At 35.6% G+C, this 22,221-nt stretch overlaps 1 protein-coding gene across 1 annotated transcript; it reads left to right on the top strand.

The window, feature by feature from the left end:
* Positions 1-7,548: 7,548 nt before the first annotated feature.
* Positions 7,549-22,007, top strand: LOC125233464 (UDP-glucosyltransferase 2-like). The gene is made up of 9 exons (XM_048139504.1): positions 7,549-7,703; positions 14,679-14,703; positions 16,498-16,588; positions 17,360-17,558; positions 18,114-18,311; positions 18,998-19,182; positions 19,588-19,854; positions 20,639-20,858; positions 21,695-22,007. Exons 1-9 carry the CDS (start codon positions 7,585-7,587, stop codon positions 21,969-21,971), a joined length of 1,581 nt encoding a protein of 526 aa, XP_047995461.1. The 5' UTR covers positions 7,549-7,584; the 3' UTR covers positions 21,972-22,007.
* Positions 22,008-22,221: the final 214 nt, after the last annotated feature.

Below are 22,221 nucleotides of genomic sequence, written 5' to 3' on the forward strand. Positions count from 1 at the left end.
ATGTCTTCTATCAATGCATACTCTTAGCTGTAAGAAAAATATATTATTTCTGACTTTTTGGCTGAATAATTTAAAAGCGACCATATAAACAAACTGAGCCAACTTTGGCAACTTGTCTCTTAAAAACTACTGATCCGATTTCGATTCGGTTTTCAGTTTATAATTATGAATTTATTTGTCTTTGATTTTAAAAACTCATGTATCGACATTGTATATCTTATCTGTCGTTCTTAGCAATTCAGCGTGATACGAAAATTTAAGTTTTTTTTTTAATTTTTCTTACACGTTTTTAGCAATTTTTTTTTTAATTTTTTTTTGATTACATTAAACAATACCTTTCAATTGACACATTTTTTGTCAAAATCGGACAAAGCACAAAAATAATAGAATTTTTTTAACAGTTTTTAATAGTCCTCACTACGCTCGTCCTTCTAAGGGCTTAAATTATGATATCCTCGAGAAAAAAACTTTTATTTTGATGTATACTGTCACTGTGTACTTTTATATCTAAGAAAAATAGATTATTTCTGACTTTCTGGCAAAGGAATTGCAAAGTGATCATATAAACTAAACTTTTCCAACTTTGGCAACTTGTACCTTAAAAACTACTGATCCGATTTCGATGCGGTTTTTAGTTTTCAATTACGAATTTATCTGTCTTTGATATAAAAAAACTCATATATCGATATTCTACATTTTGTCATTCATTCTTTGAAGTTGTTTAATGCGATACGTAAATTTACATTTTTCAATTTTTTTGTTACTTTTTCTGAACAATATTTTTTTTTAAGTTGCACTAATCAATATCTTTCATTTGAGATACGATTTGTCAAAATCGGACCATATGATAAAAAGATAGAATTTTTTTCATTTTCATAAAACACCTCGCTGCGCTCGGCTTCCTAAGGGATGAAATTTCGATATCCTCGGAAAAAATCGTTTACTATGATGTCTACTATCACCATGCAAAGCGGCTTGCTTCCATCTAAAAGTGCAGCTTTTTTTTCATAACTAGTATGACTATTACAAGTTCAGATCATATTTGACATTAAATATATTTACATATTAAACAGATGCGAGAATATTTAAAAATCTAACCCTTATCAGACTCGAACGTACAACAGAAGTTTTAAGGGCCAAGCATGGGTGTGTTTTGTACTTTTTCTTGACTCTGTGCCGTGTTTCGTGGTTCCACTTTTTGTTTCGACAACCTGTTAGGATTTCGAGCACAAACTGCTGTTGACTTTTGTTTTGTACCATTAGGACTGTTGCTCTCGGGAGTTTATATGGACCGTTATCGGATCACGTATGTGTTGTACATTTTATTCTTATACCTACAGCAAATTGCGCTGTGCATGGCCCGCACACCAAACTCCATAGGAAAGACAGTAAAAAGTTAGATAAGTAATTTCCGGGCTAACCTTATTGCCCTTTCAAATAAAGATGGCGGCGTGCGCCCGTCGGCTCCACAATCACGCAGTAACCGCAAAGTGTGCGTGCATACACGAGCATAGTTACAATAAGATAAGATAATAATAAATAAATATTATAGGACATTCTTACACAGATTGATTGAGGCCCACGGTAAGCTCAAGAAGGCTTGTGTTGTTTGTAAGATGTTTATTTGTAAAAGTCATCACCACACCAACTGGTAAAGGCTCTCTTTGCTATTCGAAAACAGATAGCAAAATTGCATTTTATCCACAAGAGTGCAAAGTAATTTCACACAAATTTAAACTTGATGTCTTAAGCTGGCTGGTAGAATTTACCTATGATAACTGATGATTCTGAATCATATTTATGATTGAATAAATTGATGGATTTGATTAAGTTTGAAGTCAGTATTTTGTTCGTGTTGGTGTGGTGAAAAATTTTGTGTTTCACTCGGTGGCAGAGTTTGTTAACCTCAAGATTCCACTTATTAAACCACTTGCTGTACGCTCGCGGTTCAATATTGGAATCTTTCACTTGCTCGGGTATCAATATTGGCACGTGTGGTTAAACAATAACTTTTCCCCCTTGTAAAACAATAGTGTTATACAAGGGGGCAAAGTTGTATTTTAACGCCGAGTGTGGAATTGAAAAACGAGCAAGTGAAAGGATTCAGCGAGTGGTTCGAGAATAGAATCCTGAACTTGCGAGTTTTTTAACACACGAGAAGTAAAATACATTTGCACCCGAGTGTAACACAAAACTTTTCCCCTCACTATAGCGAGGAAACTACAACGCAAAAGATGCGTTTATCACTCACTGCTTCCAGTAGTTCCACAGGTAGTAAATCCTCTTTATTACTAGATTCACCTACTTTTATCAATTTTAAAGCAGTTAATTTGACTTTATTCAAGGTCAAATTACTTTACCCACTAGTGGATAAAATGCGTTTTTTACCCGCTGGTATTAAAGGACAAAACACGTGTTTCCGAGCTAGTGAGGGGAAAATAACTAATGAACCCGTCTTAAGTCTTTTGGAACCCATGGAGACTGCGAGACCCTCCGTGCATGCCGGACGTACTAGTGTTCAGACACTGGTTCAGACATAGATACGCGTTGTGGTATTAGTTGTTGAATAGTACCTTTATACGCCACGAGGGATGTTTTGAAATAACAGATATAAAATGACTGCAAAATAAATACGTCCGTTATAACATATTTTCGAATACACTACAGCTACTTACAAGGTTACGCTGAAGTTCGCAAGTTCGCCTAATTTTTGACACATCGCTCTCAACATAGGCCGTTCACTATAAATATTAGGTCCATTACTCACGTCACATGCTCCTATGACGTGCTATGAATTTATATAAGAGCCAACAGATGGCCCTGTTACTTTGATTTATGCGGCAGTTTTGTTTTGTAAATAGAAAACAAACAAAGGTTTATGGAGAGAAAGTTTATTTGGAGGGTTGACATAAGTAACTTGATTTGGGAGATAATAAATCAGCCAGTAACCTACTCTGAGTGAGCCTATTCGCGTATTTTATACGGAACTTTTTTGACCAGGTGAAGTCAAGGGAAGTGAAATGTAATTATTTAAAAAAATGGTAGCTATGTATTACAAAATATCCACTAATATTATAAATGGGAAAGTGTGTGTCTACGTGTGTGTGCGTCTTTCACGAAAAACGGACCGACGAATTGACGTGATTTTTAAGTTACTACTTCTTGTCTTTTTCTAACCCCCACTTACGTAAACAATCAGATCAAGACGAAAACGTTATTAATTTATCAGGGTTCGTAGACAACTAAGTACCTAACAAATCGCCGGCACAAACCTCTCTCTCAATCGCTTTTCCGTATAAGTAAGACAAATGCCGTTATGGTTAGCAAGGAGCGTAACGATTTGCCAATTATCTATGGGTCTCTTACACAAACTCCTTACAGCCTGGTAAAAAGAGTACAAAACAATACCGTCTTTGTAAAAATGAGGAATCACGGTCAAAGGTTATGGACAGATGGCGCCACCCTATTAGTCCATTGCACTTGCATTGCACAGATAAAGAATTTGATACGTGATAGCGAGAAGATGATATGTTTTTTCTCTCTCACACATATGAATGACAGTGTCATGCCTAGACACTTGCACAGGCGCCGCCTGGCGGGATAAAATGTCAGTGTGCCTCCTTATTGAACCGTTTTGCCCGTGGTATTTTGACACTTGTTCCATGTTCCACTTCTACTCTCTTTTTCCAAGCTGCAGAACGCTTAGGTACGAAAAACTCGATATTTTTTGTTCCTCAGCTTAATCAATTTTCATACGTAGTAAGACACCCTTTCCCAGTATCATGTCCCCATTGTAAGTCTTCGGATACCCTTTCGCACGCTTCTCGACTGAAAATAGTTATTTCAGTTCAGAAACTAGATTCAATCGAGCGGTAAATCGATACTCCCAACTCTAGCCTGCCTCGATTAGAGGCGACACACTGCCAACGCTTCTATCCAATAATTACAATCAAAATAGTGGGTGATACCTAATAAAAGATTGCTTATTTTTATCCTCAGAGAGCGTCGAGGAAATTAATTTCGCAGAATTGCCTTAAGACGCTGACAACACCCAATGACCTTGACGCTAGCATACACTGTCTATTCCTATGGGAGTAATGAGAGCGCGATGTCACTAAAAGAGGGCGACTAGGTACGAAAAGTACGGAAAAATATTGAAATAAAATAGAAAGATTTGTGCAATATGTTTCGTTAGTGTTTTAGAAATGTATATTTCTGTTATTGTGATTTTAATTAAAGACAACTAAGTGAATAACTGAATGACATAGAACCGTTTAATGACGAACTCGAGACCAATCTTTGCAATTTTTTTCTATAGAGCCGATTTCATTAAATCGTGTTTCGAGTACGTCTGTGTTCGTTGAAATATAATAAATAACAACATTTGTAATTTACTTGCCTTACTAAAACTAGTAGTTTACCTTAAAAAGACTGCGCAAGTATCATCAATTTTGCGCAATTGGGTGTTGTCAGCCCCTTAAATACACGCACAGCCCTCATGTTCTTTAGACATTCATAATATAATTATATGGAGACTATATTTGTATGAAGATTTGATCGTCACTTTTCTTCTCACGAAATCGACCTTACATATTCTGTCAGGCAGAAAAATAAATAAACATTTAATTTAATTTACATGTTCATCCTAGATTCTAGGATTTGATTAGATGATTAATACAAAAGGGGTACAGTACTAGTGACGAAATATATACATACTCATAAATTAAATAAATTACTCTCATGGCTCAGGAACCAATACATAACACTATTTTGTTTGTCTTGTATCTGATTAATCTGATCAGACTACAGCAAGTAAAGGGTTAGTTAGTAGCATTGAAATTTAACTTAATCCAAGTTACTTTTCATTACCTTCACAGTATAGCTTACACCAAACAATTTTAATTTATGCAGATGTACTCACGTTAATATATCGCGATCGGCGACATGTTAAGAGTCATAATATATGAAGACTCATCATCAGCGTGCGTAGCCGAATGCACAAACGCTTACGAAACGCAACGCTCGTAAATATCTATCTCTATCGCTCTTGTAGGTATTGGCGCGACGGAGCCAGACTAACTTTCGCGGCGTTTCGTTTTCGTTTCGCGTCGCAGAAATGCCATTTGGCTACGGCACCAGGCATGAGTGCTCGCGCCTGCTAAACTCCGACATTAAAATTCGCGAAACTTCCAAGCACTATGTCAGTGTAAGTCAAAGGCTCGCAAATTAGCGTCACGTGTGCTCGGCAATCCGCTCCGTGTTATTTATCGGAGCACGCTGTAGATGAGGGACAGGTTATATAAGTACGTTAAACGATCGCCTGGAATGGGAACCTAGGGGCTTAATGGATAGTGAACGGATTATCGAGGTTTGACAACTTCAAATTGAAATTGTCCTCGGGTTAGGTAATGGCGGTTGGTAATCTCTAAGGGTTAGAATTATGGACGAATACCTATCGTCATCTATGCTAGAGTAACGATAGTTTGGAGTTGCTGAAGAATCAATCAGTATTGCGGGTTGCATGGTTTTGTAATAATTTGTGTACTCAGAGCATATGTATAATAGGTACTAGAGAACGGGCAAGTCGTGGGCGAGCGTGTCGCATTTGTTAGCTTATTGGGCACAGTTGTCCCACCATAATGGTTGAAATCGAATCACCAGAGATGTTCGTCATAACTTTAGTCTTGGACATATTCATCTTAAGGCCTATCTTCAAAGAAACATGGTACAGGTTTTCGACTAAGCCTTGGAAATTTTCTAGGGTCTCGGCAAACAATACAATATCGTCGGTAAGTGCGACACACCATGGATATCGATACCGGTTTTGTCCTATTCAAGCGTTTTTATGGCGTCTTCTAGTACCGCCGTTAAAAGCTTGGGTGAAATAGTATCTCTTTGCCGCACTCCCCTTATGATGGATATAAGATCACTGAGTCTATGAAGCCGGACTTGCATTGTTGCCGAGCTATATAGCTCCCGGAGCACATCCACATCCACGTAGCGAGCATCAACTGAACAACGATGGAGAGAGTCAAACACGGCCCAATGTTCGACACTGTCGAAGGCCTTTTCGTAGTCTACGAATGCCATGCACAAGGGTAATATATAATATACGCGGTAATATAGCGCCATATGTACTGAAAGTATAAATATTTTAAGACTTTAAGATATATATTTTGAAATGAATCAGCCAACCCAGAGCTAAAATTATATCGTTAGAGGTTGTCAAAGGAACAACAAGCATTTGCTTCACTCGCTGAACAGTGAACACACGACATGTGTCCTACTCGTAGAACCTTATTCTCCATCGTACAATTAGATACACTCGCCCGTATTCCCAAAAAGGGTACACAGACCATGTTTTTATTTTGACAAAAAAAAAGTGAACGTAAAACCAGTCTTTATTGTAAACTGTTTGGTTTTTATCGGTAATAAATTGTTTTGACCTTCTCTTAAACCTAAATCAAGGTAAAGTTATCCATTGTTGTTACATAATAATATGACCACCCTATACAACAATAACAATGTCAGTAAATCAGCTCAGTCAGTTCAAATCAATCATGAGATGAATACCTTATTTTGCATTTGCTTAAAAATCTGTAAAACAAACGAAACGAAATATCAAGAAACAAGTCAGTGATTGATAACAGTGTTTATAAGAGTTTATTGTGCTGTAATTGATTTCGTAACTATTTATGTTCCTAGTATACATATTATGATATTACTAGCATTATCAGCGATAGCTCTGTTTGTCTGTCTTTACTTTAAACCACTGGATGAACCAATTTAGATATAACGAGTAGCAAAACATGGGATAAAATCGGCAGATGACGTCCTACCTACAACATACAACCATGTTTTGTTAAGGTTTATATTAAGTGTGTGATTGCAGTTTTTGAAGATTATTGAGAAAAATAATTTCAAGATCGCATGTTGTGAGAGCAAAATTAGCTTTAGTATCGTTAGGTATTTGAAGCGTATTTGATATTTAACTTGGGTGAGGCTGTGAACTCACGGCATCTGGTTCGATACGCCAGCGCCCTGCCAACTGAGCCACCAAGACTTAACCAAGCCTGCGAAACATTGCAAACGTTTCAGCTTGTCAAAGAGTTAATATTAGCATGAGTTATCAACAAGTTAGATTCAGATGAGTTTCCCTCGTTATCTTTTCCTTTTTTTGTATGAATATCTTTGTGTATTGTATGATATATTTTTTTATGTTGTGCTCACGAACGGGGAAAATAAAAACAGTCTTTATTACAGAAATTATTATTCCACGCAGGAAGCAGAAACCGCGGACAGCAGCTAGTTCTTAGTTAAATAATTGGAGTAAGTTTTCGTACCTACTCATTGTACGTTATCGCCGAACTATAACTAAATATTTATTCAGTACAACTTTAATATCATATCAGAAGTAATAAATATAAGAGACACGTGTAAATTTGTATATTTGTACTTATTTTGTGCATATTCGTTAGTCATTAGATGAAGTTTCAGCCGTTTAAGCATATAGAGACTACATACCTACCTATTATTTTATTAGAAATTTCAGAAGATTTACTCATTCAATTGTGATTGTTTAAAATGAACTTCAAGACATTCGTATTCATATTTAGTTTGGGGTATGTTTCTGGATATAAAATACTGATGATAGCCCCCCACTCTATAAGAAGTCTGAATATACTCGGCGTAGCCTATGTTAGGTTAGGGGGTTTCCGAACGGTCGCCGAGCTGTCAAGTTGACTCTGTGACCAGCTGATTTCAAATACTGAAATTTAATTCTATTTTTAGCTTTAAATAGGACTTCTACTCATTGTTAGTTAATTTAAGTAGTAAAGTATTATCAGTGATACAGTTTTGGTGAAATTGGCAACGTTACACCGAGTATTTATTGGACTTTGAGGCAGGACTACCCAACTGTCAACGAGTGATCAGACACTGCCGACTACTGACACACTGCACACTTTATTCATTCCTACAGCTCTCATCTCTGTCGTCATCTTGGCAAATCTTTCAATCTCTATTGAGATAAGTACTCATCCTTTTTTATTACATCTTTCAGAAAGCCAGACGAGTGACAATGGACACCGAAATTGCGACCGAAACTCGCAAGGCAACGGCACGACAACTAGAGATGCAGCTAAAAACAACAGCACAGGACCTACACGAGTCGAGGGCCTTGTCGAAGCAGTTGTTGGAGGAAAGGGAGGAAAGCGAAGTGGAGCTCCAGAAGGTAATCAACAAAAACTCAGAATTGAGAAGGGAGCTGGCGGACAATGATGTGCAGCTGACTGATGCCCGCGGAGAAGTGGACCGTTTGCAAGGCACAATAGACACCTTCAACCAGTGCGCTTCGACACATGAAGTGGCCTTGGCCCGCATCACACAGTTAGAAGAAGAACTGGGTGCGGCAAATGAGGAACTTAATTTGTTTAGGAAAGAGCGGGAGCACTATGATGCTTCGCAGTTACAGAATGTGTACCAAGAGTTGGTAAGCGGTGAAACACAATTGAGTAGGGACTCCAAACACATAGTATTCTTTAATAGTAGTAATAAGTTAAAAAAGTACATTAAGATTAATAGGTATATTAGGAGAACCCAAAAGCTGATCAAAGGCCAGGCATGTATTAAAAAATATAGTAAATTAAAACACACGTTAACAGTTATGAAAAACAGGGTTCAAGACTGTCATTCAGAGCTGGAAGTCAAGGAATCAAATTTTCTGAAATTAAATGCCGACATTAACAGGCTGAAAGATGAGCTTTTGGCAGTATCCACCATGTATGAGACCACTAAAAAACAAGTTGAGGAGCACATACAGGCTTTTAATAAATTGCTGCTAGAAAATAGAGATTTGGAGGAGCGGTGTAAAGCATTATTAAATGGAAAACATTGTAATTGTGGCCAAATGCCACCAGCAAAGATTATTCAAGCCGATGTGGCCCACGACACAACTGGGCAAATTTTTTTTTTGTTGTATGTACCAAATTTGGCATGTCCTACCTCTTTTGACAAAGATTGCACAAATTCTATATCACGTTTTTACAGGCGTTTGATATTTATGCATAAATAAATAAATTGTCTTTCAGAAATTATTAGTTTTGAATGAATATTAGTCATATTTTTAATAAAAACTTCTGTTTGAAGTCAACAAAAGTGTTGTTTTTCCCATGTCCTACCATGAAGTACTTATGTTTCATATGCGTTAAAATATTATTTTTGTATCATAACAATATATTTTTATTTATTTAAATGTTTCTTTGTACATTCTTTTCTAATTTAAATAACGCTTTATCTATCATAAATAGTTTTAGAATACTAAAAAATAATTTCAAACATAAACCACAAAAGTAGCTCTGTGGAAAATCCTACTGAGTTACGGAGAAATTTCGTCAATATTTACTTATTTTACTACTAAAGTGGTAGGTTATTTTTTATTCTGGCAACATTATAATGTCTTGCCGTGTACGCCATATTGGTTATTTGTTGTCAGTCGCACGCCACAACTCGTAAAGGAAGGATTTGTTCGAGCGTGTTTTAGAGGTCCGTTTCTGAGTTCCACATAGTGACTACGTTTTCGAAGGTATGTTGTATATTTTATTAAGAAACTACCTGTTCATATTACTAGATAGTTTATCTATTTTAATAATATATAACGTTTATGGGAAGAGTGTGTATAATTTAATTTACAACCAGAATTTTGTTTCTCAAAGGCGTAACCGTTACGTTCCATTGAGAAATATTGTTTCTCAGTGGATTAAAAAGTAACTCAGTGGAACGATAAAGCCGCGTTATAAGTACACATTTATAATTTCACATCATATACATGAAAAAAAAATATCGTCACTTTTTTATATGGAAGTTTAATTATTTTCATGAATGTGATGCAATATACAAAGAAAACAAATTACTAAATTAAGAGCCTCAATTTTCATACGTGAAGCGTAAAATGAGTCCAAAAAGTAAATATTTTGAAGACACTGAATATGTACACTTTTTCTGAGAAAGGGTCAGTTAATTTATTTATTTTTTATTTGAGATATTAACATCCACGTAAAAACAGTTTGCTTAATTGTTTGACGTAGTTAAATTAGCTCCATGTTAATCGCACCCTTAGTTTTATGTTACGTTCCACTGAGAAATTGTCCTAGCAATTTCTTAGACGTAAATTTAAATTTTTATAAGACTTTGTTAGCCTTACCTACCTGTGAGTATGATATTATATAAATCTAACATCTTCTTTACATTTAATAGGAGTTTATAGTTAATTTTTCAACAGATTTTTATGTTTTTACGAAAAAGTTTTGAAGTTTTTTGACCACAATGTCACTCAGTGGATGTGTAAAAGTGATTTTTAGAGGGTTCTTTTGTGTTTATTGTACTGTTTTTTTTTTAAATTTAAGTTCATTTTGTTAAGATTTCTGATATCAATAAAAAGATTTCACATATATACGTCTTTTTTTGTTATTTTTATACATTAGTAAGTTTGTAACTCAGTGGATCACCAAGCTCCAGAAACACCGATTAAAGTTCATTTTTTTCTCAGTTCTTACAAAAGTGCTATTAATTTCATTGAATTTTATGTAGATGAATGACTAATGAACACGAAAAAACAATTGTTATCATTCAAACTAACAACATTTATAAAAACACAAGTTTTTCAAAACGCTACAACAAAATAAAAATCCGCCCAACTAGGCATGCGGCAGTAGTTAAACAGCCCCCTAGAGCAGTCAGTAAGACTGTTGTTTTTTCAGATCAGATTGGGTTAGGAATGGGCCCATTATTAAGCTACCAGTTAGAGCAACAAGTGACAAATTACTGTTATCAAAACATTACTTTGTCTCATTTATGTGACCTTATTTCAAAGGGATGTTATGATAGCAGTACTACATTAGTAATTTTATTAGGAAATAGTCTTAATGTAGATAAGCTTAGCATAGATAAATTGATGTCCACTCTAAAAGTTATTGAAAAATCTGGTGTGGGGAAAATTATATTATGTGCACTACCTTATGCAGAAAATGTATCATATGACTATAATTGTAAGATAGCTTACTACAATTCTTTAATGTACCATGCCATAGCTGTTAATAAAAGTACCATTTCTTTGACTTAAATAAATTCATTGAGCGCTTCATGCTAGCTCCACGGAAGGTATTTTTGCCAAAGAAATTTTTTGTATATTTAGTGGAGTTATTGGCCTTCAATATTGAGCCAAATAGATGTAATAGTGTTATATATAAGTCTCAGTCAGCTGACAAAGCCAAGGACCCCATGCCTCATTTAAACTAGATTGTAAGACAGCGGAAAAACACCTGAGTATGAACGTTGTTCACCAGAATATTCAGGGTTTTTCCAGCAAAGAATTAGAAGTAGGATTATTTTTAGATAGTAATAATGTTGAAGTTATGTGTATTACTGAACATTGGTTGAAACAAGAACAGTTGATATTTGATTATGTTAATTTTAAATTAGCTAGTTTTTTTGCCAGAAAATCTGCTGTTCATGGTGGCTCCCTTATTATTGTTAAAAATTGTATGAAGTGTAAAGAGCGCAAAGATGTTGTAAAATATTCCATAGAAAGAACTATAGAAATTTCATGTTTTGAATTAGACAGATATATTATTGTATGTGTTTATAGACCACCATCAGCTGACTTCAGCATATTTGAATCTACAATGGAAAATGTTCTGAAGTTAGTGTGCAAGGGCCAAAAACATGTTATTGTATGTGGAGATTTTAATGTTAACTTGCTCGAGTCATCTAGTAATACTGTTAAAATGCTCTGTTTGTTTAAATCATTTAATTTATTTAATTTATTTCTTGAACCTACCCGGGTAGGTGTGACTAGTGCAACATGCCTAGATAATATTTTTTGTAACTGTGAATGTATAGATAAGAAATTATTTAACTGTTTTCATTCCGATCACAGCGGCCAAAGGGCAGCTTTCTTAAACATTATTCATGATACTCCACAAACAATAACATATAGACCCATTACTGGATCTCGCTTGGAATCATTCAAAAATGAAATTCAACATAGTTTGTCTATAATACCATTTTCGCATTATGACTGTAATCATTTGTATCAAGAAGTTTTCAATGTAATTCTGAATCAATTTAATAACAATTTCAAAGTGAAATCTATTAGTGGGTCAAAAGTTAAAACAAAGTTTAGTGAATGGGCTACTGTAGGTATTCACAAAAGTAGAAAAAGACTTTATGAACTTTATGGTGAGAGAGAGCTGAACAAGAATTCAGAATTCCTGGACTATGTAAGAAACTACTCAAGAATCTTCAAGAAAGTGTGTTTAACTGCCAAGAAAAACTTTATTAGTTCTAAATTGAAAGTGTCGGACAACAAAGTGAAAACAACTTGGAGTATTATAAATAAAGAAGCTGGTAAATGTAAATCACGCGATTGTCAAGTCAACATTGTATCAGATAATCAACAAATAGTGTCGAACAGCGATGTTGCCTCGGCATTCGAAGATTATTTCTCAAACATAGCCGTTAACACCACAAAATGTTTACATTCTTCTGCGGCTCAAGCCCATTCATTACTTTGTGCTAATGTTAAGAAATGTAATAATTCATTTGAATTTAGTCAAGTAAACTCTGTAAATATTGTTAAAACATTCAAGTCACTCAATTTAAAGAAAACGGAAGACTTATGAGGAACATCAGTTAAAGTAATTAGTCATGTCATAGATATAATAGCACCTTACTTGGCCGTAATATATAATATTTCAATTTCACAAGGCACCTTTCCAGATCTTATGAAATGTAGCAAAGTCATACCGCTTTTTAAATCGGGTGATTCGAGTGATATAACCAATTTCCGTCCCATATCAATACTTCCTGTTCTAAGTAAAGTCTTTGAGAAGCTAATGTTAAATGATCTACTGGGACACTTCAACAGACATAGATTACTTACAAGCAAACAGTTCGGTTTCACAAGGGGCCGTTCCACGACCGATGCTGCTTCGGTACTCATTAAACATATATATAATATTTGGGAAAATTCTTGTGATGCAATTGGCATATTTTGTGATCTTTCAAAAGCCTTTGATTGTGTGGATCATGGAACGCTCATTTTGAAATTAGAACACTATGGTTTGTCTATAAATGCCCTAAACTTTATGTCTTCTTACCTTAGCAATAGAACACAAACAGTAGTTGTTAACAAAACTCGCTCTAGCGGGACTGTTGTCCAATTAGGAGTGCCACAAGGCTCAATTTTAGGTCCATTCCTGTTTTTGGTTTATATAAATGATTTGCCATGTATAATAAAAAACTTTTGTGAAATAGTACTTTTTGCTGATGATACATCACTGCTTTTTAATATTGACCGAAAATCTACGGATTACAATGTAATTAATAGCACGTTATCTGATGTACTGCAGTGGTTTACTGTCAACAATTTACTTCTTAATTCTAAGAAAACCAAGTGTATTCGATTCTCTCTGCCGAATGTTAAACCAATCGATACAAAAATACTTTTGAATGATGAATGCTTAGAGATGGTAGATACAACACTGTTCCTTGGCTTAACATTGGACAAAAATCTACAATGGAGTCCTCATATAAGGAAACTAGCAAGCAAATTAAGTTCAGCCGCATACGCCGTTAGGAGAATCAGGCAACTGACTAATGTTGAGACAGCTCGCCTAGTGTATCATAGTTATTTTCACAGTGTAATGTCATACGGTATTCTGGTTTGGGGCAAAGCAGCTGACATACAGACTATCTTTGTATTACAAAAGAGAGCCATTCGTTCTATTTACAACTTAGGAACACGTGAATCAGTAAGAGAACTCTTCAAAGAAATTAATATCTTAACTGTAGCTTCCCAATACATTTATGATAGTATAATTTATATTGTTAAGAATTTAGACTGTTTCACTAAGAATTCTGATATCCATAATTATAACACTAGAAACAAAAATAAGCTTGCCATAAAGAAGTTTCGTGTCCGTAAAGTACAGAAGTCATTTGTTGGGCAATGCATTCATTTTTATAATAAGTTACCTGACACTGCTTTGAGATTACCCCTCCCAGCTCTTAAGAACTACTTAAAAAAATCATTGATGTTAAAGGCTTATTACAGAGTCGAGGACTATTTGACAGACAAAGATGCATGGCCCGAACCAGAAACTACAAAAAACGAATAGCAATTAAAATAATTGTATTATGTATAGAGGACACAGTTCAGATAAGAAAGCACATCAAATATTTTATGTTGTGTAGGTAAATTACATATTTAATGATATTGAGATTCATATTATCTTTTTCTTCTGTGACAATTTGATATGTTTTCTCTGAAGAAGAACGACGTATTATTAAGCAATAATATAATTTATTGAAATTAATTTCCATAGAGTACCTAGTCTGTTCATATTCTTTGATGAATACTTTTGCATGTTAAATTGTATCTTGTTATTTAATGCATGTTAGTTATAAGATGTAATGTTTTGAAAAGAAGTTGCCCGCCGAGTTTCTTGCCGGTCCCATAGTGGATACCCCCCTCCCAACTGAGGGGGGACTGAAATCTTCTCGAGGCTGAGGCGTAGGGTTAGAGCCGGCGTAGCTTTATTTGACGTTCATATGCGCATTGTAATATGCCTACTTGAAAAATAAATATTTCATTTCATTATTTCATTTTTTTCATTTAGGCATCTACTCAACGCTGGCCATGAGGTAAGCCCTATGTTCTGTTTTTCTTTTACTATTTAGAAACTGGTAATCGAACGAACTAGTCAAATTAAAAAAAAAAAAAATCATTAGTCCGACGGTTCCTCTCTCTGCAGCCCTAACCACCGGCAGCTTGGGCCCTGCCCCGCTGCTGGCGGCACCCTAGGTTAGGTTTTTTATAATGTGTTTATATGTTTTATATTGTTTTGTAAGTGTTTTATTTTATTTTACTTTTATACTCATATTGTAAAAAACCTAGCTTAAGAAAAGAGATAAATAAATGAAATAATCATTTAATATATGACATTCGTTATAAATAATTAATATTTGTTCTAAATTTTCACAATTCAGCCTTCGTCTTCTACTTGAGAAAATCCACTTTTTGCTTAAGAAAACCATATTTCAAACTCCATTGACGTAATGGGTAAAAAAAGCTCTCAATAGAAGTTCTGAATACTCTCTTAATATTTCCTCCATTATTGGAAATATCTCGCGTCTCGTAAAAAATATTACAAGGAAATGAATGATAATATTATCATTGACATTGATGTTTTAAAACTAGTAATCTAACCTATGTACTTCGTCATATGTTAAGACCATGTAGTATAAATGTATGACGACCGGTCTGGCTCAGTCGGTAGTGACCCTGTCTGCTAAGCCGCGGTCCTGGGTTCGAATCCCGGTAAGGGCATTTATTTGTGTGATGAGCACAGATATTTGTTCCTGAGTCATGGATGTTTTCTACCCACTCAACTGCTCTTCTATTGTCAAGTAAAATAAAGGTGACAGGCTGGTAACTAGAGCTACCAAAAGCAACTGAGTGGCTATGTATATAAGTATGTATTTATCTATTTAAGTATGTATATCTTCGCTTAGCACCCATAGTACAAGCTTTGCTTAGTTTGGGGCTAAGTTGATATGTGTAAGGTGTCCCCAATATTTATTTATTTTCCCTTCACTAGCTCGGAAACACGTGTTTTGTCCTTTAATACCAGCGGGTAAAAACGCATTTTATCCACTAGTGGGTAAAGTAATTTGAACTTGAATGAAGTCAAATTAACTGTTTTAAAATTGATAAAAGTAGGTGAATCTAGTAATAAAGATGATTTACCACCTGTGGAACTACTGGAAGCAGTGATAAACGCATTTTTTGCGTTGTAGTTTCCTCGCTATAGTGAGGGGAAAAGTTTTGTGTTACACTCGGGTGCAAATGTATTTTACTTCTCGTGTGTTAAAAAACTCGCAAGTTCAGGATTCTATTCTCGAACCACTCGCTTTGCTCGTGGTTCAACTATAGAATCCTTTCACTTGCTCGTTTTTCAATTCCACACTCGGCGTTAAAATACAACTTTGCCCCCTTGTATAACAAATAACTATTATGTAATATTAATTTATTATTTTATCTGTTCCGGAAAAGCACTTAGAAAACTTATCACATCACTAATCTGTCATGTGCAACCTAAATACCACGGCCCACGAGTTAGTGGCAACCCACACTCAGGCGACGCAATGTCTTAAGACGCGGAACGGACGTCAGCGCCGCGTCGCTTGAGCGTAATTTAAAAAATGTCTCTTCACATTTTGTACAGGTTTATATAATTACATTCGGGTGGCGCGGCGCTGACGTCCGTTCCGCGTCTCAGGACATGCGTCGCCTATGTGTGGATGGTCCCTTACCGATGTGTAAGAAAACTTGCCACAAAAAAATTAAAAGTGTCTTTTTGTCTGTTAACAACTGTCAAGTGCTCCCTAAATGCTACCAGTTACCGATATGTATTCATAATAGACTGATATTTTCAGGTCACCTACGTCTCACCATTTCCATTGAGAGATAAACTAAAAAACTTTACTCAAATCGACTTGAGCACCACAAATTCGGAGTTTTGGTCAGGTAAGGGTAAATTGTAATTATTCTTCTTTTGACAACCTTTAAATAATTTTCTCTTGGACACCTGTGACCTGTTTCACCACACACCACAGTGACAATAAAATTATTGTCGGCCGACAGACACTTTGCCGTTCATTGCCTGTTCAAGAAGGAAATTTATCGACCCAGAAATAGGCACAGAATTGTCTTAATTGTTTCATTCCTCTAAACCGGCCAAGAGCGTGTCGGGTAACGCTCAGTGAAGGGTTCCGTAGTTTTCCGTATTTTTCTCAAAAACTACTGAACCTATCAAGTTCAAAACATAAAGATTTCCTAGAGAGTCTTTATAAAGTTCTACTTTTGTGATTTTTTTCATATTTTTTAAACTTATGGTTCAAAAATTAGAGGGGGGAGGACGCACTTTTTTTTCCTTTAGGGGCGATTATTTCCGAAAATATTAATATTATCAAAAAACGATCTATCTTAGTAGACCCTTATTCATTTTTAAATACCTATCCAACAATATATCACACGTTGGGGTTGGAATGAAAAAAAAATATCAGCCCCCACTTTACATGTAGGGGGGCACCCGAATAAAACATTTTTCCATTTTTTATTTTTGCACTTTGTTGGCGTGATTGATATACATATTGGTACAAAATTTCAGCTTTCTAGTGCTAACGGTTACTGAGATTATCCGCGGACGGACGGACGGACGGACAGACAGACATGGCGAAACTATATGGGTTCCTAGTTGACTACGGAACACTAAAAATGGGTATTTTTTAATTACAGCTGATGCCGAAGCCAACATTGGGTATCTAATATCAAAACCATTGTGTGAAGATACCGACCCGTACTACATACAAACTACTAGTACTGAAGTGGCAGAAGCTATGCTTCAAAATACGGAAATGAAGGCATTATTAGATGACCCAACTGTTAAATTTGATGCAGTTATTTGTGATTATGTTGAAACGGAAATTTACGCTGCGTAAGTACAATATAGCCCACTATTTCAAAAAAATATATAAAAACATAATTTCTAGACATGGATAATATATAAACACAGGGATAGAATGTAAAATAATTACAGTGAGCTGGAAAAGTGCATGGCGAATTTATCCAATGAATTCATTCATAACTCCTCCATAAAATATTACAGCCCACTTTACCTGCCTATCAGGCAAAACTTATGTCCTACTTCTATAATAATAATCCCTTTAACAAATAAAAGCTGCAGGTACACTACATATCTAATAGGTATTGTATTTACTACTATTATTGTACAAATGAATTATTATTTAACATTTTTTTTTCTAATTCGGCTAAAACTATAATGTATCGACTTTAACGAGACTTGCAACCACTATCTACTGAAACGAATGTTCTATGCACTTGAATTGTTTCAAATTATTGAACCTATAAGTACTTCCTACGAATTAGCAGTTCCCTGAAATACCATGATTTTTAGAACCCACATAAATAGTACATCAAAATTTTGCAGAAAAATAGGTTATTACATTATATCCCTAATTTATATTCGCAGTTTGGCAGCTTATTATGAATGTCCTATGATTTGGGCATACTCCCTAGGTGCACATTGGTTTACATTGCGTCTCGTGGATGGAACAACGAACCCGGCTCATTCTAGTGATTATCTTTCACCAGATGTACCTCCATTGCATTCTATGGCTGAGAGAGTCAACAAATTATGGTTACAGATCAAGTGGAATTATTATAAATGGTAAGTATAAAAAATACTCGCAATGAATCAGTGTGCTGTCTTTGATTTAGCACTTTACTAAGGTAAAAGTACCAGTGTCTCCGTTACTTAGTTATCACTTTCAATCTTAAGTAATTAAATCAAATCTTTCAATCAAAGTTAAGACGACCGGTCTGGCTCAGTCGGTAGTGACCCTGCCTGCTAAGCCGCGGTCCTGGGTTCGAATCCCGGTAAGGGCATTTATTTATGTTATGAGCACAGATATTTGTTCCTGAGTCATGGATTTTTTCTATGTATTTATCTATTTAAGTATGTATATCGTCGCTTAGCACCCATAGTACAAGCTTTGCTTAGTTTGGGTATTAATCTGTGTAAGTGTCCCCAATATTTATATTTATTTATATTTTATAATTATTAGCTATATGGTATTAGTGTGTTGAGGACTGGTACTTGTAACTTAATATTTACATTTTAAGATTCTTTTGTGGATCAAAATCTAAAAACAGACGGACTCAAAATATGTATTTTATTAAACAGAAAAAAACTCTAGGTTAAGAACTAAAAAAAACAATTAAAAAAATATAAATATATATCCTATAACTAGTTGTATTTAGGTCTACTTAACGGCATAAGCCTAAGCCTAAATGTGCCTAAGTAAAAAAATATTTACTATTAATGAAATACTAATTATATTGGTTCTTTTACAGGTTCAAGACTGTTCCAAGAGAAAAAAGTTACTACGAAAAGACTTTTGCACCCCTATTTTCGAACAAAAATAAGCCTTTACCAAATTATTACGAACTCATGTATAATGCATCTTTAGTGTTAGCAAATGATTTCCCAGGAAACGGTCTTATACCAAGCACTCCTCAAAATTTCATATTTATTGGGGGTTAACTGCCTGAAGTAAGTTTTCCTAACGTAGACAACTTTTTTACAAGGTTACTTATATATTCTTTGTCGTATCCTCATGGCTGAGGGACGTGACGAATGTGGACACGCTTCACCAGTTGTCTCCATTCTGGGCCCGGTGCATGGTAACCTGCAATGTGGTCTTTGTCACAGACGTTATTCTGTCTAGTTCTATAAAGGCTCTTATAACTGCTCATCAAAAAAACTAACAAAAAAGTAACTGAAATTTTGGTTTCTGTAGTAGCCTCAGTTATTATATAATACAACGTTAATGAATTGCCCATTCTCTCAATTTTGAGATCTTACAAGTTGACTAGTAAGAATATCTGGGTAGTATATAAGTAGGTACTTCTAAAATTATTAAAACAAAGTGAATAAATTCAAGTGAATAAACCGGCGAACATATTTATTTTAAGTATCCGTTGTCCTCAGCAATTAAAAACTCTTTTGGATAACGCCACAAATGGTTTCATCTACTTCAGCATGGGATCGCTTTGGAAGGGAAAAGATGTGCCGAAAAATGTTACCAAAGGCTTAGTAGATTTATTCGGATCTCTGAAACAAACTGTAATATGGAAATATGAAGAATATTTGCCGAATTTGCCAAAAAATGTGCACACACTGAAGTGGGCACCACAACAAAGCATATTGGGTAATTTTATAAAAGTTTTTTTTTTTTTTTTCATTTTACTTTATGTAGTCTAGTAGTACCTAGTCATTTGTGTGAGCCCAGACAAAATAGGTCTTATAAAGAATTCAATGACTAGAAAATAGTTATTTGTTATACAAGGGGGCAAAGTTGTATTTTAACGCCGAGTGTGGAATTGAAAAACGAGCAAGTGAAAGGATTCTATAGTTGAACCACGAGCGAAGCGAGTGGTTCGAGAATAGAATCCTGAACTTGCGAGTTTTTTAACACACGAGAAGTAAAATACATTTGCACCCGAGTGTAACACAAAACTTTTCCCCTCACTATAGCGAGGAAACTACAACGCAAAAAATGCATTTATCGCTGCTTCCAGTAGTTCCACAGGTGGTAAATCATCTCTATTACTAGATTCACCTATTTTTATCAACTTTAAAGCAGTTAATTTGACTTTATTCAAGGTCAAATTACTTTACCCACTAGTGGATAAAATGCGTTTTTACCCGCTGGTATTAAGGGACAAAACACGTGTTTCCGAGCTAGTGAGGGGAAAAAATGTTTATTTTACTCTATACGTGCTCACAAAAAGACAATACAAAAAGGTAGAATAAAAAAATATATGCTAATCCTTTTCTGTGCTTCGATTGGCTTCGATTAAGATTGCTAAAGAATGTCCTGTAATATTCTAAGACATTTTACACAGATTGACTCAGTCTCACGGTAAGCTCAAGAAGGCTTGTACTGTGGTTACTCAGACAGTATAATCTAAGTACCCATTTTATTTTTTCAGCTCATCCAAAATGCCTGTTCTTTATCTCACACGGTGGTCTATTATCCACGACTGAGTCCGTCCATTTTGGAGTACCCACCATTGGTATACCGCTTTACTTTGATCAGTTCAACAATGTCAATAGAGGGGTGTTGGCTGGACGTACAATCAAGGTAGATTTGACGATAAATCTTGTCACCGATCTAAGAGTGGCTGTACAGAAAATGCTTCGAGATTCCAGGTTAGTTATGTTTTTAGTAGACTTACATTTACGGGGATATATAACGTGATTAACATGTCCGATTTTTGTCGAGGTATCGATATTTCGACGAAGTTATTGTTAAGTCCTTATTTGGTAGATATTCCGCGAATTCGCACGAATCGCTTTGATTCTTCTTTTCTTATGCGCACTGCCAAGGAATGGAATTCCTTGCCGGCGGCTATATTTCCAAGCTCATATAACCCGGCAACCTTCAAATCAAGAGTGAACAGGCATTTTCTGGGCGAGCTCACTCTACTCGTATCGTAGTCACATCTTTGCCTTCGGCTAGTCTGTGGCCAAGAGTAAGCTCATTTATTTATGAAAAGTTTATCGAATGCCGCCCAACCCATCTAGATTTCCCTGGAGATCTTCTTTTCTTGATGTGTTTTGCAAACAGATAGAACATGTCCAAGTTACAAGTGACACGTATAGGTCGACCACCTCTAGTGCTTCGTTCCCCACTATAATAATTACCTCTAGGATCAATTCACGATAGATTTTCGTCATAACTTGGGCCTTGGACATATCCATCTTAAGACCTATCATAGAAGCATGATACAGGTTTTCAACCATGTCTTGGTGACCTTCCAGGGTCTCGGAAAACAATACAATGTCATCAAAAAATCTCAGGTGCGAGAAGATGACACCATGGACGTCGATACCAGTTTTGTTCCATGCTAGCATTTTTATGACGTCTTCCGTAAGAAGCTTGGGTGAAATGGTATCACCCGAGTTATATAATTTCCCGAGAAAATTCACGTATTCATACATTGAAGGTTACAAGTCCTTAACTCTTTACGTACATATAATTTCAGTTATAAGCAGCGGGCAAAAGAAGTCTCCAAGATCTACCACGACCGGCCGGTGTCGCCGGGCGCGGAGCTGGTGCACTGGGTGGAGCACGTGGTGCGCACGCGCGGCGCGCCGCATCTGCGCTCCCCCGCGCTCATGCTGCCCTGGTACCAGAATATGTACATCGATGTTATATTAGTCTGTTTAGCTATGACACTTTTAATTGGTTGGCTTTGTAAAAAATATTTATTCGCATCGTTGAGAAGAAAACTTGGCAATAAAAAGGAGAAAAGAAATTAAGTTTTAAGGTGCACATTTTGTTCCGTGAGACATATTGTTTTGTTCAAGTGAGTTGCAGAATTTAATGAATTCATTGATAGATTCGCCTTACACTTTTGCAGCTCACTGTACCACAGATTATTAATAAGTTAACTGCACAGTGTGTTTTAGATTAATGACAGCTCTTAGTGTAGACATATCTTTAGTTTTAAAGTATAACCTGTAACATTTTCCGTGTTTTTGGACTGTAAAAATGTTACACAATTACCTA

The sequence above is a fragment of the Leguminivora glycinivorella genome, chromosome 1 (assembly GCF_023078275.1).
Source record: "Leguminivora glycinivorella isolate SPB_JAAS2020 chromosome 1, LegGlyc_1.1, whole genome shotgun sequence".
Taxonomy (NCBI): Eukaryota; Metazoa; Arthropoda; class Insecta; order Lepidoptera; family Tortricidae; genus Leguminivora; species Leguminivora glycinivorella.

What these genes read in the sequence shown, in the direction of transcription:
- LOC125233464 (XM_048139504.1), top strand. Translation starts at nt 7,585, where the DNA reads ATGAACTTCAAGACATTCGTATTCATATTTAGTTTGGGGTATGTTTCT. An exon ending in GAAACGGAAATTTACGCTGC is followed by an intron (nt 17,559 to 18,113) that starts GTAAGTACAATA and finishes TTATATTCGCAG; the next exon opens with TTTGGCAGCTTATTATGAAT. An exon ending in AAAATGCTTCGAGATTCCAG is followed by an intron (nt 20,859 to 21,694) that starts GTTAGTTATGTT and finishes ATATAATTTCAG; the next exon opens with TTATAAGCAGCGGGCAAAAG.